The 16,084-nt window shown below is 36.1% G+C and overlaps 2 protein-coding genes across 6 annotated transcripts in view; one reads left to right on the top strand and one right to left on the bottom strand.

The window, feature by feature from the left end:
• The window catches only part of LOC126365932 (PWWP domain-containing protein 2B-like), a 203,413-nt gene extending 188,923 nt beyond the window's left edge, over positions 1–14,490 (bottom strand). The window contains exon 1 of the mRNA XM_050008701.1: positions 14,312–14,490. Within this exon, the coding sequence (XP_049864658.1) occupies positions 14,312–14,463 (152 nt within the window). The 5' untranslated portion in view covers positions 14,464–14,490. The remainder of the gene's footprint in view (positions 1–14,311) is intronic.
• Positions 13,805–16,084, top strand: part of LOC126365936 (sideroflexin-2) — a 139,958-nt gene continuing 137,678 nt past the window's right edge. Inside the window, exon 1 of one of the 5 annotated variants that reach the window (XM_050008711.1) lies at positions 13,805–13,877. The gene's annotated coding sequence lies outside the window, so the exon portion shown is untranslated. Of the gene's footprint in view, positions 13,878–13,915; positions 14,021–14,529; positions 14,624–16,084 lie in introns of those variants that run through there. The other 4 variants (XM_050008709.1, XM_050008710.1, XM_050008707.1 and 1 more) reach the window with 4 other exon arrangements.

Below are 16,084 nucleotides of genomic sequence, written 5' to 3'. Positions count from 1 at the left end.
GGAATCTTGCAGAGATAATAAAATGCACTTTGATACTACATTATCTGTATTGAAAATTGTGGTCATGAGTCTGAATATTTATTGTGAAGTAATTTTGTTTCTCGAATCAGTGAAGGCACACAGCGGATTTTTTGATTAAGCTAAGTTTCTCACAAGAAAAGGAAAAAAAAAGCGCCAGCTTCAGAAGGCATGGAAGCTTAATTTCTTTCTTCTGGCCATAGACTCCTCCTTGAATAATGTTCAAAATCTTGCTCTCTACAATACCAGCATTCAATAACACTGTAATTCTCATAATGAATACATCTACAATTCTCAATGTACAGTTTATTTCTTTTGTAGCTTCTTATCTATTGCTACTCTGTAACTTAATTTTCAACAAACACAAATAATTTAGGATTGTCCCAGCCTGCAAAACATCTTTATTATTTTGTTAGAAGCCAAGACTGCTTAATGTGAAATAGTGTATTTCATGGCCAGTTTCTACGGTAACTAGCTATCATGTTCAGATTCTCAGATCTCCCCACAAATAAGCCTCATCGACATACTGAGAACACCTCTAATCACAATAATATAGTTCCACCTGGGTTTGTTAAATTCGTGAATGTTGCTTAATAAAATATCCATAGCAGCAATAATAGTACAGGAGCAAAAAAAGGTACATAATTAAAGATGAGGCTTCAACATTAATGCTGGAAGTGTCTTCTCACATGGACAACTATACACAGCAGGTCTTTTTTTGTTAAACCATCAAAAAACATTCATTTTTGCACAAAATGTAGTTTAAATAACATTAATGGAAATTCATGGTTGGAGCAAAATGTAAAATAAAGAAAAAGGAACCACTCACCTATGGCACATCAATGCTTGGAGGATAGAAACACATAACGGAAAACAGTATTCACACTAGCTTTTGAACACTAATACTTTTGCTAACAGTATGCACATAAACACACTTAATCACACATGCATTCAAACACACACAAACAAGACTAGTGATTATTGTAAGCTAGTGTGAATGCTGTTTTCTGTTACAGGTTTCTGAACCCCACACACCGATCCACTATACGTGAGTGCTTGCCTTTCCTTATTAAATGTAGTTTACAAGAACACTCTTTGAATAAATTAGATGATACAGAAATGAGAGGATTGTGTGTGTAATTTTTTTCCCCCGAATTCTGAAAACAAATGAAAGAAGATCATGTGAAGCACGTTCCTTTTAAGTAATGTTCTAATAGGAATGGCAAAGAATCACATTATTTGAAATAGATTACTAAAGGTTGCATAGCAGGCTAAAGCCAAACTCTTCAACAATCCTAGAACATACAAAACTTTCCTATCAGAAAACTTGAAGGCACACAGCTGATTTTTTGATTAAGTTAAGTTTCTCACAAGAAAATAAAAAATGCCAGCTTCAAAAGCAAGTTGTGAAAGATTAATTTCAATCTTCTGGCCATAGATTCCTTCTTGAATAATAAATGTTAGAAATTGATCGCAAGAAAGATAAGAAATTTGGTCGTGATCAAATAATTTGTATTGGGAACAGTAAAAGTACCAGGACAACAACAAAGAAGAGAAAGACACTGGAACATGGGATGATGAAATGATAGAGCATAGACTGACAGTGTAGATGAAACGGTTTTTTCATAAAGAAAAACAGAGAGACAAACACATTCATAGAGAGCAGGAAAGAGGATGAGAGTGAAAAGTACAACAAGGCAATGTGGCAGGCAATACATACTGAATTCAAGAAGAACAGTACTAAGAACTTACAAAATATCTGGATATGAGGTGACAGGGTTCAAATCGATTAACCACCACTTTAGAGATTTCACAGGCAGACCAGATACTAACAACAGAACCCACTGTGGGTTGCAAGGCAAATATTATAAAGCTTATACACTGTGAGAAATCAACAGAACAAATACATTTACACAGCAACAAGAGGAAAAACCCCACACAAAATCTCATAGAATGCAACAAGTAGAGCAATATACTGCAAAACTAAAAAACAAGTCACCACGCGAAGATAATACATTAAACACCACTCAGAAACACAAAGTGTCTAGTGACATCAAACCGACAGCACTATCAATTTTGTTTTTAAAAATAGCCATGCTCTTCATTTTTTTTCTTTTTTTAAATATTTTGTTTTGTTTCCAAGCTATTGTTATTGTAGTGATAGATGATAAGGTGTTCATAATGATTTCCACAATGTTTGATTCACAGGAGCAACAATCCAATGTGAAATTTGTATGAAAGTGGACTAAACAATTATGAAAAATCTTAACTTTAAAAGCAAGTTTGTGGAGATGATGCCTTTGGTTAAATGCTATGTAATGAATGGTTGCAAAGAGGTATACTGTCATCAACCTGAAGGTTGCTTTGAACAAAATTGCCCTTTATTAGTCACGATCCTATTGGAGGTGGTCTGCCATTTCTTTTGCTCTGTGATTTGACTTTATGCATTTACAGGGAACACAAGCTGCTAATAATGGCACCTTTCACAATAACAAACATAGCCAGAGCTGCAAGGCATGATAAGCAACAGATAATAATCTTATGGCAGACAGGGGATCAAACTATAGATCTACAGGTATACAGTGTCTCTTCAAATGAGTCACTATGATGACACTAACTTACAAAAAGTCATCAATCAACTGACAATGACCCTAAATTTGGGAAGACCTTCAACCTCAGCTGGTGGTGCTCACGGTTAGAAAACTGAGGATCTAGTGTATGTCAGCAGACAAAGTAACAAACAACTTGCAGAAGAGGTCGGAAACGCAGCTGGTTTGTGTCAGCAGATGTTAACCGAAAGTTAAACAGGTTTTTGTTAGCTAAAAGTTAAACATCTTTTGTGATACAGACAAGTTTGTTCCTTATTTGATCACTGAAAAGGCAAATTATGCAAAAATTTTGTGACAAATTTCTTGAATAAGCTGATCACTGAGTAATCATCATAGTGGGTTGGTAACACATCTCTGTTTACAAAAAGTATGACAGGCTCAATCCAATGCTAAAGTGATGCTCGCAGTTTTTTCAGCACCAACTGAATTATGAATTTCGAATTTTTATGTCAAAATCAAATTATCATGATTTAAATAACTATACATTGCTGCCGTGTTTCACTATTTACACCATGACTGATACATTTGTAGGCTTTCTAAAAACACTGATAAAGAAGAATGAAATTAAATCAAATTGCATGCACTTTTAAGAAAGATAGACGGAAAGTTCAAAAAAAAAAAAAAAAAAAAAGAAAAGAAAAGAAAAAAAGAAAAAAAAGGAGAGAGAGAGACTAGATTTGTGGTAAGTTTCAGCATTCTTATGCATCAATCTTTAACATTTACAGTTATTTCTTCTTCCAGATGTCTCCCACATTGGGAGGAGAAGCATTCCCTCTTTTCTCTCCTATTGAAAAACAGCAAAAACTTCACTTACTGGAATCTCGGATTTACCATATGTTTGGAAAAGAGTTAACCATAAGTTTCATATAGCTCCATGTCGTGACATTAATTTTGAATGATTCCTATCATATCTGCCATAATTTACAAAGCATTATGCCCTCTTGGGACGTCCCTAGGAAGTGCAAAGTTAGTTAGTTAGTTAGTTATATTACTTCTTCCATGGATCATGAACACGATTCTTTCGTAATGATGTGGAACGTGTCAAAGTACACAAGATTCATTTATCCCAAATAATCATTGTTAGTCTTATATACGGTACTATTGTTAATGCTTACTGTATTTCTTTGGCCTATGTCTAAAAATTCATCTATGGAGTAGAAGGAGTTGTCATTCAGGAATTCCCGTAACTTACTTTTGAATGCCAATTGGTTGTCTGTGAGACTTTTGATATTGTTTGGCAATTGACCAAAAATCTTTGTGGCAGTATAATTCACCCCCTTTTTGTGCCAATGTCAAATTCAATGAACGGTAGTGAAGGTCACTCTGTTTCCTAGTATTGTAGCTGTGGACTGTGCTATTAATTCTGAAGTGATCTGGGTTACTAACAACAAATTTCATTAGGCTGTATATATATTGTGAAGCTACTGGCAATATCCCTAATTCTTTAAATAATTGTCTACAAGATGATCTTGGATGAGCCCCAGACATTATTCTGATAACACGTTTTTGTGCAATAAATACCTTCTTTCTTAGTGATGAATTGCCCCAAAAGATGATTCCGTAAGAAAGCAACGAATGAAAATATGCATGGTAAGCTAACTTACTGATGTGCTTGTCTCCAAAATTTTCAGTGACACTAATAGCATAAATAGCTGAGCTCAATCGTTTCAGTAGATTGTCAATGTGTGTCTTCCAGTTTAAATTCTGATCAATACAGACACCCAGAAATTTTGAACAATCTGCTTTAGCTAAAGATTTTCCCCCACACTCTATATTTATTTCCGGTTTATGCCTTTCCCTGTACTGAACTGTATGTACAGTGTTTTTTCAAAGTTCAATGAAAGTCCATTTGCGGAAAACCACCTAATAACTCTTTGAAAAACATTATTTGCATTTTCCTCAGCTGATTCTTGCTTTTTAGGCTTGATTACAATACTTGGGTCATCTGCAAAGAGAACCAAGTTTGCATCTTCATGAATATAATTAGGCAAGTCATTAACATATATTAAAAACAATAAAGGCCCCAAGACAGGACCCTGTGGTACCCCATTCTTTATACATCCCCAGTCTGAATAATCTGCTGCCCTTTCTGTACTATGTGGGTTTACTGTTTCAACCTTCTGCATTCTACCAGTTAAATATGAAGTGAACCATCTGTGTACTGAACCATTCATTCCATAGTACTTCAACTTATCTAAGAGGATTTCATGATCCACACAGTCAAAAGCCTTAGAGAGATCACAGAAAATCCCAATTGGTGATGTCCTACTATCCAGAGCATTTAAAATTTGATCAGTGAAAGGGTGTAAAGCACTATCTGTTGAAACACCTTTCTGAAAACCGAACTGACATTTTGTTAAAACGTTATTCCCACTAATGTGTAAAGTTACTCTTGAGTACATTACTTTTTCAAACACTTTTGAGAAGGATGTCAGAAGTGAAATAGGACGATAATTGTTGACGTCTGTCTTGTCACCTTTTTTATACAAGGGTTTAACTATGGCATATTTCAAGCTGTCAGGAAATATTCCCCGATTCAATGAGCTATTACATATGTGGCTAAGAACTCAACTTATCAGGTGCGGACAAGATTTTAGTATTCTATTGGAGATACCATCAGTTCCATGTGAGTTTTTATTCTTAAGTGAATTTATTATTTTCTTAATTTCCGACGGTGAGGTGGGTAGGATTTCAATTTCATTTGTTTGCACCGGGATGCCTCTTTCATATAGAGTTCTGCCCTATCTGGTGAGCAGCTGGTGCCTATATTTTCCACTACATTTATAAAATGATATTAAAAATATTTTCAACCTGTGATTTTTCATTTATAAGCTTTTCATTGTGCTTAACAGTAATACTGTTGTCCTGTGACCTTGGTTGCCCTGTTTCCCTTTTAACTATATTCCATATTGTTTTAACTTTGTCATCAGAGGTGCTAATCTCAGACTTGATACACATACTTCTGGATTTTTTTATAACTTTCCTTAATATATTACAATATTTCTTATAATGGTTGAGCTTTTCTTCATCTCGACTTATTGTAGTGTCTTGGTATAGTTCCCATTTCCGGCTACAAGAAATTTTAATCCCTTTAGTCAGCCATGGTTTTTTATCAAGTTTATTTGAATTATGATTCACTAATTTCTTAGGAAAACTGTTTTCAAATATACCCACAAGTTTATCATGGAATAAGTTAAATTTAACATTTGCATCAGGTTCCCGATAAACATCCTCCCAGTCTACCCTTTTCAAGCTTTCCTTAAATTGTTGAATTGTTATATGGTTAATTGGGCAGATTATTTTGTTTGTTTTTTTCACATTACTGTATGGAGCAAAGTCATGAATTGAAAGTAGCTGTACATTGTGATCAGAAAGCCCGTTCTTAATAGGATAGGTGCTTACTTCTTTTAATTTATCTTGGTCTATGAAAATGTTATCTATCAGGGTGCTTACTGTCTTGTACAATACGAGTAGGAAAATCAATGACTGATGTCAGATTGTAAGAGCAAAGTAATAGTTCAAGGTCGTTCTTCTTGCTTGAGTGTTTAAGAAAATCTACGTTAAAATCTCCACAAATGATAATGTGTTTTCCCTTTTCTGACAGATAACGCAGCAAGAGATCTAGGTTTTTAAGAAACATTTGAAAATTTCCAAGTGGGGACCTATACACAGTCACAATTATGAATTTACCACTGTCCAATTTAAGCTCACAAGCGCATACTTGAATGTGCTGTTCTACACAGAATTTTGCGGTTTCTATGTTTTTAAAACTATGTTCCCCCTTAACATAAATGGCAGCTCCTCCTTTCTCCATATTGTCTCTACAAAAAAAAAGTTGCTAGTTGATACCCATTAATATTTACATTTTCCATTTGTGTAGTTATATGATGTTCAGACAGGCACAGTACATCAACTTCTGTTGTATTTTTAATATTCTCAAAACAAATTATTAGTTCGTCTATTTTGTTCCTTAATCCCCTGTTCACTGTGACTGCCACAATGACAACAGTTCTACTTATTGCCCTCCTTTGCACAAGTTAGATGAGAGTGTTATATTACACTGTGTTCATAGCATTGTAACAGTCATTTGTACGTACTAACAGAAACGAATGTTCATAGCTCACTCTGAGAACTGACATCAGGATTTGTCCGTAAATCCATATACAGGGTCGCCCCAATCTTTAGGGTCAAAATTAGCTGTTTTTTTGTATTGTGTGTATAAATCCAGCTTCCGCAATTTAATAGGAGACATTTACATCCTCCTCCATGTTACTTGTATTTAAGCAAGTTAATGTATAAAAAAAGGTCACCGTAAAAGTATTCAAAACAGGCTTATACCATTTTACTCAAAGTTAGCACTATTCTCTTTAAGAGTGTCATACTCTCCCATGTTTTTCCTACTCTGCATTAATACACTTTGTCCAAAGAAGAGTCACTCACAGAGACGGCAGAAGATGCTAAATTGAGTATTTTGAGATAAGGAACAAATGGTTGACAGTTATTTCTTGACGTGTTAGGAAGCCTTAAATGACCACTACATCTGAGCCATGTGTTGTCAACTGCTAATGTTTTATAACAAACTAATGCAGGGCACTTTGACATTGGTAGCAGTACCTTGAAAAACAATATACAATTGTCTGGGATACTCCCAGGTTGTCCACTACCATTTTTTTACAGTTCATGAAGATCTCTGACAATGGATCATGGGGCTGGGTAGAAACTTTAAATAAACCACGTTGATTAACATACTTTACAGAAAACTGTTTCTGACTCAAGTAGGCTTGTGCAATGGAAAATGAGGTTACACCAGGTATATGGTGTACAAAACCCCATTAGAAACTAAAGCTTAAATGGTTGGTAGGATACAAGTGGCTTCTCTCATTGTGGGGCAAACAGGAATAATTTTTTAGAGTAGTAAAATTTTGAGCAAATGCGTTGAGAACTAGTAATGGCCACTTTGAATAATTGTTACTGCATGATCTTAAGCTGATTCTGTAAGTTGTCATCTTCAACATCAAATAAAATATTCATTTCTGATCTCAAATATTCAGTTTAGGATCATCTAGCATCTGTATAATTTTGACCCTAAAGTTTTGACATACCATGCATAGCATTTGGCACACATCTGATACTTATTTATCAAACAAGATCAATAAATCAGTCCCTTAATAACTGTTTTAATCTCAAAAGAGATACATTTATTCATTCATCCACATATTGTGTTCAAAGGAGTGTTGTTGTTTATGATGATGATGGTGATGATTATAACCTCAATTCAAAGACTTCCATAGTACAGCTCTTCATGCTACTAACAATTTTGGCTAATTGAAGCCATTAATCTACTTTGGAAGGGGGAAAGAAAGGAAAAAAAATTCTGTCCTTCCTCTTGGATCACTCACCTGCTTTTTTTTTAGTTGTGCACCATTACTTCATTCTAACAAGGAAAGCTCATCACTGCAATCCCCTAAGATTTGGTGGTAAAATGGCCCTATGGATAGCCCATCAAAGACTAAACACACAGCACGCGTGAAAACAAGAAGAAGAAGTACTGAACTGTGAAAAAAGAAGCAAAATTGAAACGGTGAACAGTCCAAGCTCAAGATGTGCATCAAGTCCCCCCACAAAATTACGACCTTTCTGTCTAGTTTCTGATATGTCTGTTGTTCTGTGGTTTTGTCAGTTGTCATACTATACACTGGTTATAGAGTATGAGTTACGTGCTACGAATGTATCACCATCATTCTTAAAAGTGATGAACAGTGAGAGCACGCAGGATGCCACATAGATTTCTCACAGACATGAAAACAACAGATAAACAACAAATAAATGGGTGTGAACTATGCGCCGGCAGACAATGTACAAAACACACAAACACACACACAGAATTACTAGCTTTCGCAACCGATGGTTGCTTCTTCAGGAAGGAGAGGGAAAGACGAAAGGATGTGGGTTTTAAGGAAGAGGGTAAGGAGTCATTCCAATCCCGGGAGCGGAAAGACTTCCCTTAGGGGAAAAAAAAAATGGGCGCACACACACACACACACACACACACACACACACACACACACACATATCCATCCGCAGGTGTCTGTGTATGTGCGGATGGATGTGTGTGTGTGTGTGTGTGTGTGTGTGTGTGTGTGTGTGTGTGTGTGTGTGTGTGTGTGCGCGCGCGCGAGCGAGAGTGTACACCTGTCCTTTTTTTCCCCCCTAAGGGAAGTCTTTCCGCTCCCGGGACTGGAATGACTCCTTACCCTCTCCCTTAAAACCCACATCCTTTCGTCTTTCCCTCTCCTTCCTGAAGAAGCAACCATCGGTTGCGAAAGCTAGTAATTCTGTGTGTGTGTGTGTGTGTGTGTGTGTGTGTGTGTGTGTGTGTGTGTGTTTTGTTCATTGTGCCTGTCTGCTGGCGCTTTCCCGCTTGGTAAGTCTTGGAATCATTGTTTTTAATATATTTTTCCCATGTGGAAGTTTCTTTATATATCATACAGAAGGCACAACGACAATTTGAACACAGATTGCCATCTTAGCAGTCAAACACCGTCACCATATACTCGCGACGCCATGGCTGTCCAAATATGTTCAATGTAGCATGTCTTGAGCTGAGGCCATTCAATGTTTCAATTTTGCTTCTTTTTTCACATTTCAGGACACTTTCAACTGTGTTACTTTACTGACTTCAGAGAACATTATCAGCTATCAATATAAAAAATGTTAAAGCCTGCTTAATACAAACACAGATATTAACTGGAAAGTACATCTGAACATCTTGCTAATCTGATGAATTGTGTGTGACTAATAAGGTACTTCTCTTCATAAATTTTTAATACCTGGGGTTTTCCAATTACCTCCCTGCTACTTTTGGGAAATACTGAACTTGTGGGTACTGCTGGTCTGCTTTGACACATGATATCTTCAGAATGGCAGGCATAAACAACTAATTGAATTCCAATGTGCATAAAATATGAGCCCTAAATGCAAGTGTCCACCAGCAAATAACTTCTGCAAGCACTTGTTGAGGTATTTACATTTAAAAACTCTTTTTTACAAGTTTACTTCTGTGAGTTGCTTGGGCAAGTTAATTTCAGCAACTTCCTGCAAGTACTTGCAAAAGTTTTTCCACTAGAGACTGGCAAGAGGAAATTTACTGTGTGATTCAAAAAACCAAAGCAGCTGTCACCATTGTTGCATTATGTATAATAATAATAATAATAATAATAATAATAATAATAATAATAATAATAATAATAATAATTATTATTATTATTATTATTATTATTATTATTATTATTATTATTATTATTATTATTATTACCATTACTGAAGAAAATCATGACGAAAACAAAAGAAATGTTTAGGTGAAGAAACGAATACAGTGGCATAAATATTTACCAAGAAACAATAATGAATTAATTAATATAAGACAACCTTTACTACAATGTAATGCAATTGAAAGCAAGATACAAAAATGCAGCAAGAGAGAGTCTTTCAATTACTCTTCAATTTTTGAAAACCTTATTTATTACATGTGTAATATACCAATGTTCATACTAAGATTTAAACACACTTCTACTGCCATTCTAGTTTCCCTTCTGCTGAAACAAATTAACCAGTTAATTTTTTTGCACTTCCTTGGCTGACGGAGACCAAGTATATATGTTTACGGCTTCCCATGGTATATTTGTTATTGAGTCATTTTATTGTGTCATTCACCTTTTTGACACTTACATTTTGGTAGTGGTATTGAACACACAAAACTTCTCTAAGTTTGAGAAGAACTCCCGGCATATTTCAAGTTCAACAAGTATATCTACATCTACACCCATACTTCGCAAGCCACTGTACAGTTCAGGGTACCCTGTACCACAACTAGTCGTTTCCTTTCCCATTCCACTTGAGATACAGCGGGGGAAAAAACTACTATCTATAAGCCTCCATAGGAGCCCTAATTTCTCGTATCTTATCATTGTGGTGTTCCCTACACAAGATGTATGTTGGTGCCAGTAGGATCACTCTGCAGTCAGCTTCAAATGCCAGTTCCCTAAGTTTTCTCATTAGTGTTCTTTGAAATGAGTTTCGTGATCTCTCCAGTTCCCACTTGAGCTCCCAAAGCATACCCATAACTCGCCGATCAAACCTACTGGTAACAAATCTAACAGCTCGCCTCTGAATTGCTTCGATGTCTTCTTTCAATCCAATCTGATGTAGTTCCCAAACACTCTAGCAGTGATCAAGGATAAGTCGCACTAGTGCCCTATATGGGGTCTCCTTTACACTACACTTTCCTAAAATTCTCCCAATAAACCGAAGTTGACCTTTTGCTTCCCCTATCACAATCCTTACATGCTCGTTCCATTTTGTATCGCTTTGCAACGTTACACCCAGATATTTAAACAACATGGCTGTGTCAAGCAGGACACTACCAATGCTGTATCCAAATATTATGGGTTTGTTTTTTCCTACTCATCTGTGCAAACTTACATTTTTCTATATCAAGAGCCAGCTGCCATTCATCACTCCAACTAGAAATTTTGTCTAGGTTATCTTGTATCAACCTACAGTCACTTATCTTTAACATATTCCTGTACACCACAGCATCATCAGCAAACAACTGCCTGTCTGCCAGATCACTTATGTTTACAAAAAATAGCAATGGTCACATCACACTTCTCTGGGGCACTCCATGTTACTCCCATCTCCAATGAGCACTTGCTATCCAGGACAAAATATTCAGCTCTATTATTTCTTAGTCTTCAAGCCAGTTACAAATATGGGAGTACATAATATGCAAGAAACTGTTTTCATTAACTTGTGGAAGCTTAGTTGCTAGGAGACATGTGTTAACAAGAACTGTAGTTATTTCTATGACATGACATTGATTGCCCGGGCCAACTCATACGCAAAGTCTTTGATGATCCATTATGGATCGTGGCACGTCGGCTGGCATGAACTTCTACACGCAATAATTTTCCAACAGCAGTATGATTTGCACAAGTTTATTTTATTTTATGAACTTTTATGTGCCACAAGTTTCGACATTACATTGATGCCATCTTCAGGCCCCACTCGTCATAGTCGTAAAAATGCTCTGTTGCAGTATGATTGATTCACGGATCCAGTTATATGGTTCCTTCCGTGTATAGCGATTTTACGACTATGACGAGTGGGGGCCTGAAGATGGCATCAATGTAATGCCGAAACTGGTAGCACATAGAAATTCATAAAATAAAATAAAATAAACTTCTACAAATCATACAGCTGTTCGTAAATTACTGCATCTAGAAGCATACACAAAGTGTCTCCTTCACACCATATCTCAGAACTTACGAGGCACAATGCAAAAGTGAAGCTGCCAAAGAGTAAACTAGTGAAGATTCATGAGTGAATTATAAGCATCCAAGCACAGTATTATTATGTTTTCTGTCTTGCTTGTGAAATCTTGCACTGAATTGATGCATACATCCAAGAACGACATCCTATTGTTATGGCAGGATTAGTATGTGCTTGTGAAATGCATACACAGATGTAAGGGAAACTTTTAACAACATTTATATGATAGAAATCATTTGCATCTAAATAAATGAATAAAAATCTACTTTCCAAAAACTAATACAGAAACAAACAATGTCAGTGTTCTGCGTTGTTTGTTTGTACACATATGACATCAGATGCCATATCATCATTACATCAAGGGTCAAAGCTGACATCCAGTGTCAATAGGCTCAACCTCACTGGTTTTTGCTCCAGGATGTACGGAGTACATTACTTATAATTTTCATGTTCTACTACAATGAATTATTACAATTAATCATCAAGTAGATTCTGTGCCTGTATGAAAGTTAATGTTCTGTACCCAAAGGACAGCTTTTCTTCACAGCAGGACATTACTGTGTCATTAAATATGTTTACTGACATTAACCAGCACATTATAACACTCCAAAAAATATTTGTTTCCTTGTTCTGTTTTAGTAAACTATCAGTTTGGTGACACAAAACAATTGCTACAGCAGGTTTCTCTCACCTGAGGTGAAAAAAGTCTCACAAAAGTTTCCTTGACCAGCCACCTTTAAGTAACAAGTAAAACATTTTACTACTCATCCTGTGTGGTAAGTCTCCCCTGACCTGGATAACTTTCCTGAAATCCACCCTTGTTCTTAGACCTCTCCAGTTCTTTTCCTTCCCTTCAATCCTTCTGCCTGAAGAAGGAGCCACTGGCTCCAAAAGCTTGCCCGATTACAACCCACTTATGTGTGTATCCTGCCAGCATTTGGCGATTAGATATTTTACCTATTCAATTAAATTATTTTGTCCAAAATAATGTTCGTGTTATTCGGTTAGGAATGTCTCATTTGTACTGAATAATTCCACAAAGTTCTGTAATACATGTTGCTGCTGTTGTTGCAGTTCTCCAGACTACTCTATCCTGTCTGAGCCTCTTCATTGCCAAGTAACTACTAAAACCCGCATCTCTCTGGATCTACTTACTGCACTTATCTCTTGGTTTCCCTCCACGATTTTTGTCCCACTCACTTCCCTCCAGAACTAAATTGGTCATTTCTTAATATTTCAGGATGTGCCCTACCAGCCGATCCATCCTTCTAGTAAGGTTACGCCACACATTTCTTACACAACCAACTGCAATCTGGATCAAAATTCAGTATTTTTTTCATGTGCAAATAAAAAAAATAAAACATGATGGGAAATAGGCCTATCTGGTATAAAGTAAGAGCAGAGATATGTCCAGGGTACGGTACTGATATTCGAAATAAATGGATGGGAGTCTAGGGTTTGGCATACCAAAAGTCACAAGACCCGTCAAACATGTGCTGTAAATATTAGACGGAGAGTAAGTTGATGAGTCTCATTTTTTCTTGAATTTATTATCCAAAGCTGTGATGAAAGAATCCACCACATACTAACCTACTTTCAGTTCAACTAAAACTCGTTTGTGTGGCAAATTTCAATCCAAAAAGCTACTGACCCTTGGAAGGGTGTGTGTGTGTGTGTGTGTGTGTGTGTGTGTGTGTGTGTGTGTGTGACGAACCACTCCTCCTCAGTAACTAGTGATATAACTTAACTATGTTATATCACTCGTTTCTAAGGAGAGCAATCTGATTATGCACGTGAGCTAAGGAAACAAGATGATGCTATTCCCCAGTGACATTACATAAGAGACCTCAAGGAATTAACATCTTACATATCTCCCAATCAAACCCAATTATTAATTTCTAAGAGAAGTTTCACGCTCAAGTAAGTCTCAACTGAACAAAAAATTCGGAATCAGTGCTCCATTTGACTTTCTTCTCTATTACACAGCACTCTCTGGCCTCGATGGTAGAGTAAAATAACAAAAGTTTTATGAAATTTTCGGTACACGTATCGCACAGTAAAAGGTAAGGATTACTTGCGACACGGCTGTCCATTGCCAGGGTAAATATTTTAATACATAACGCACATATGCCAATAGTGCTGTTGAAAACACAAACAATAAGAATGGAACAAATGCGACTATTCGACCGCAATTTCCTGTGCCTAGCATGTATGAAACGTTATAAGAGAGCCTTCACATTATTTCTAGCGAAGAGCTTCATGTATTTATGTTTAATTAAAACCAGGAACATTATTCCAATACTATGCAGTGTTGGCACGCTACGACTAGAGCTATAAACCAATCGTACACTTACTTTTTCGTTGAATCCAGCAATACACCTTGATATAACTTAGTTTCATAAACGAAGGAAACTACTAGTATGTCTTGCAGAGCTTCCTCAACATTCACTAATATTTTTGAATTTTTCAATATTTTCGACAGTGAAATGGTTTCTGTGTCCGCCATATTGAATAGTAGAATTATTACCCAGCTGTCTTGGACGCATTTCGTCCCGCGAGGCTGGAAGTTCGTTTCTGAGCATGCGCAGTGTGCGTTATACAAGCGTTAATAGTTAATACACTGAAGGGACGTGTGTGCTATCGATAGATAGGTATTTTGCATTTCGGTGAGAATTTTATTATAATTCAGCAATAGATTTCAGATTGCCCCTTATTTTTTACCTCCATGGAAATAACTACGAAAATTTGAAAGGATGTATTTCGTTGTACTTGGATAGGTGTGAAAGCAGCAAATGTCAACTGGAAAAGTGCGCCTGGTGGTTCTGATAAAAAAAATACATAAATAAGGAGCCTAATATATAGAACTGTCATTCATTGGCAGTATTGTTCAGGAGTAGTTGGAACTGTCCGTCGTAAATTTCAAAGACTGTGATATATCTGCTCGTATAGACTTGTTCCAGTGTTATTTAGCATTGTCTCCATGTATGCAACAAACTAGCGGCTCAGTATATTTCAAAGCATTGATATAAAGGAAATATTGAATCTAAAATAACCGTAGTACTAATATTCAGCAAGGTGACAACAGCTACCTAACTTTTTGCAAACGCAAACCCCCCTCCCTGCGTTTGGGTAGTAAGAAGTTAACAACACGGAGACGAGTATAAAAACCTCCTTGTTGTTGCTATTTACTGGTTAGTTAGTTAGATATAGAAAAGTAGATTCTTAGACAGTAGTCAAAACAAGCAAAAGAAACCTCTGCAGTGAAGGACTGATCTTTCTCGTGTTCTGTAAACAGTATTTAACATTAACTAAATTTAGACCATATATAATTTATTTATTTCATGTCTTGTACAAAATAATATACTCTTTAATGTGTCACTAATTTTTGTAGACCTTAATTGCTTGCTTTCGAAGATTGCCTTGAACTCTCTCTTGAATAATGACGAATGTGGACGAAGTCATGACTTGCCACGCAGTATAAGTACACTTCTTGTATAACATGTACTCTAGAAGACCAAATAAATAATTTAATCCAACATAAAAAAATCTGCTTTGTACACATTAATTTAAATACTACTTAAAAAGCTTGCTGTGTAGGCATTACTGTATCTTGAAGAAGCCTGTAGCAATGCTTCTAGCACATAAAATGTGCACTTCTGAAACTATCACTATGTAGAATATACAAAAGAACATCTCTAACCTGATAGCAACTGCAAATTTAGATTGTTAGTGACATATATATGAACCTTTTAAGAGAAGGAAACATCTTTCTGAATGAAAATTTATGAGAGTGAAAAAATATTAAGGTTTTTGAATACAGTCGTGTATTACTCCATAGCTTTAGTTCCATTCATAAAGCTAATATCTTCTTAGGTTTTTAATGTGCAAATGCACTTTGCTTAGGTATGGTTAAGGTATTGACCCTACAGTTCTTTCCATACTGTTGGAGCATTTTGAAATGCTTAAGACATTTTGCCACTTATTTAATGTAACATTAGGAGTATAATGTGTGCTTCAGCTGTCATCCTTTAATGTGTGTGTGAATTTTGTTCATGGACTGCTTCTAATCATTGATCACTGCTTCAAACAATGCTGTAATACAGATTCAGATAATTGAAAAAGTCACT

This window comes from Schistocerca gregaria, chromosome 4, assembly GCF_023897955.1.
Source record: "Schistocerca gregaria isolate iqSchGreg1 chromosome 4, iqSchGreg1.2, whole genome shotgun sequence".
NCBI lineage: Eukaryota > Metazoa > Arthropoda > Insecta > Orthoptera > Acrididae > Schistocerca > Schistocerca gregaria.
This window is presented reverse-complemented; position numbering and strand designations above follow the sequence as displayed.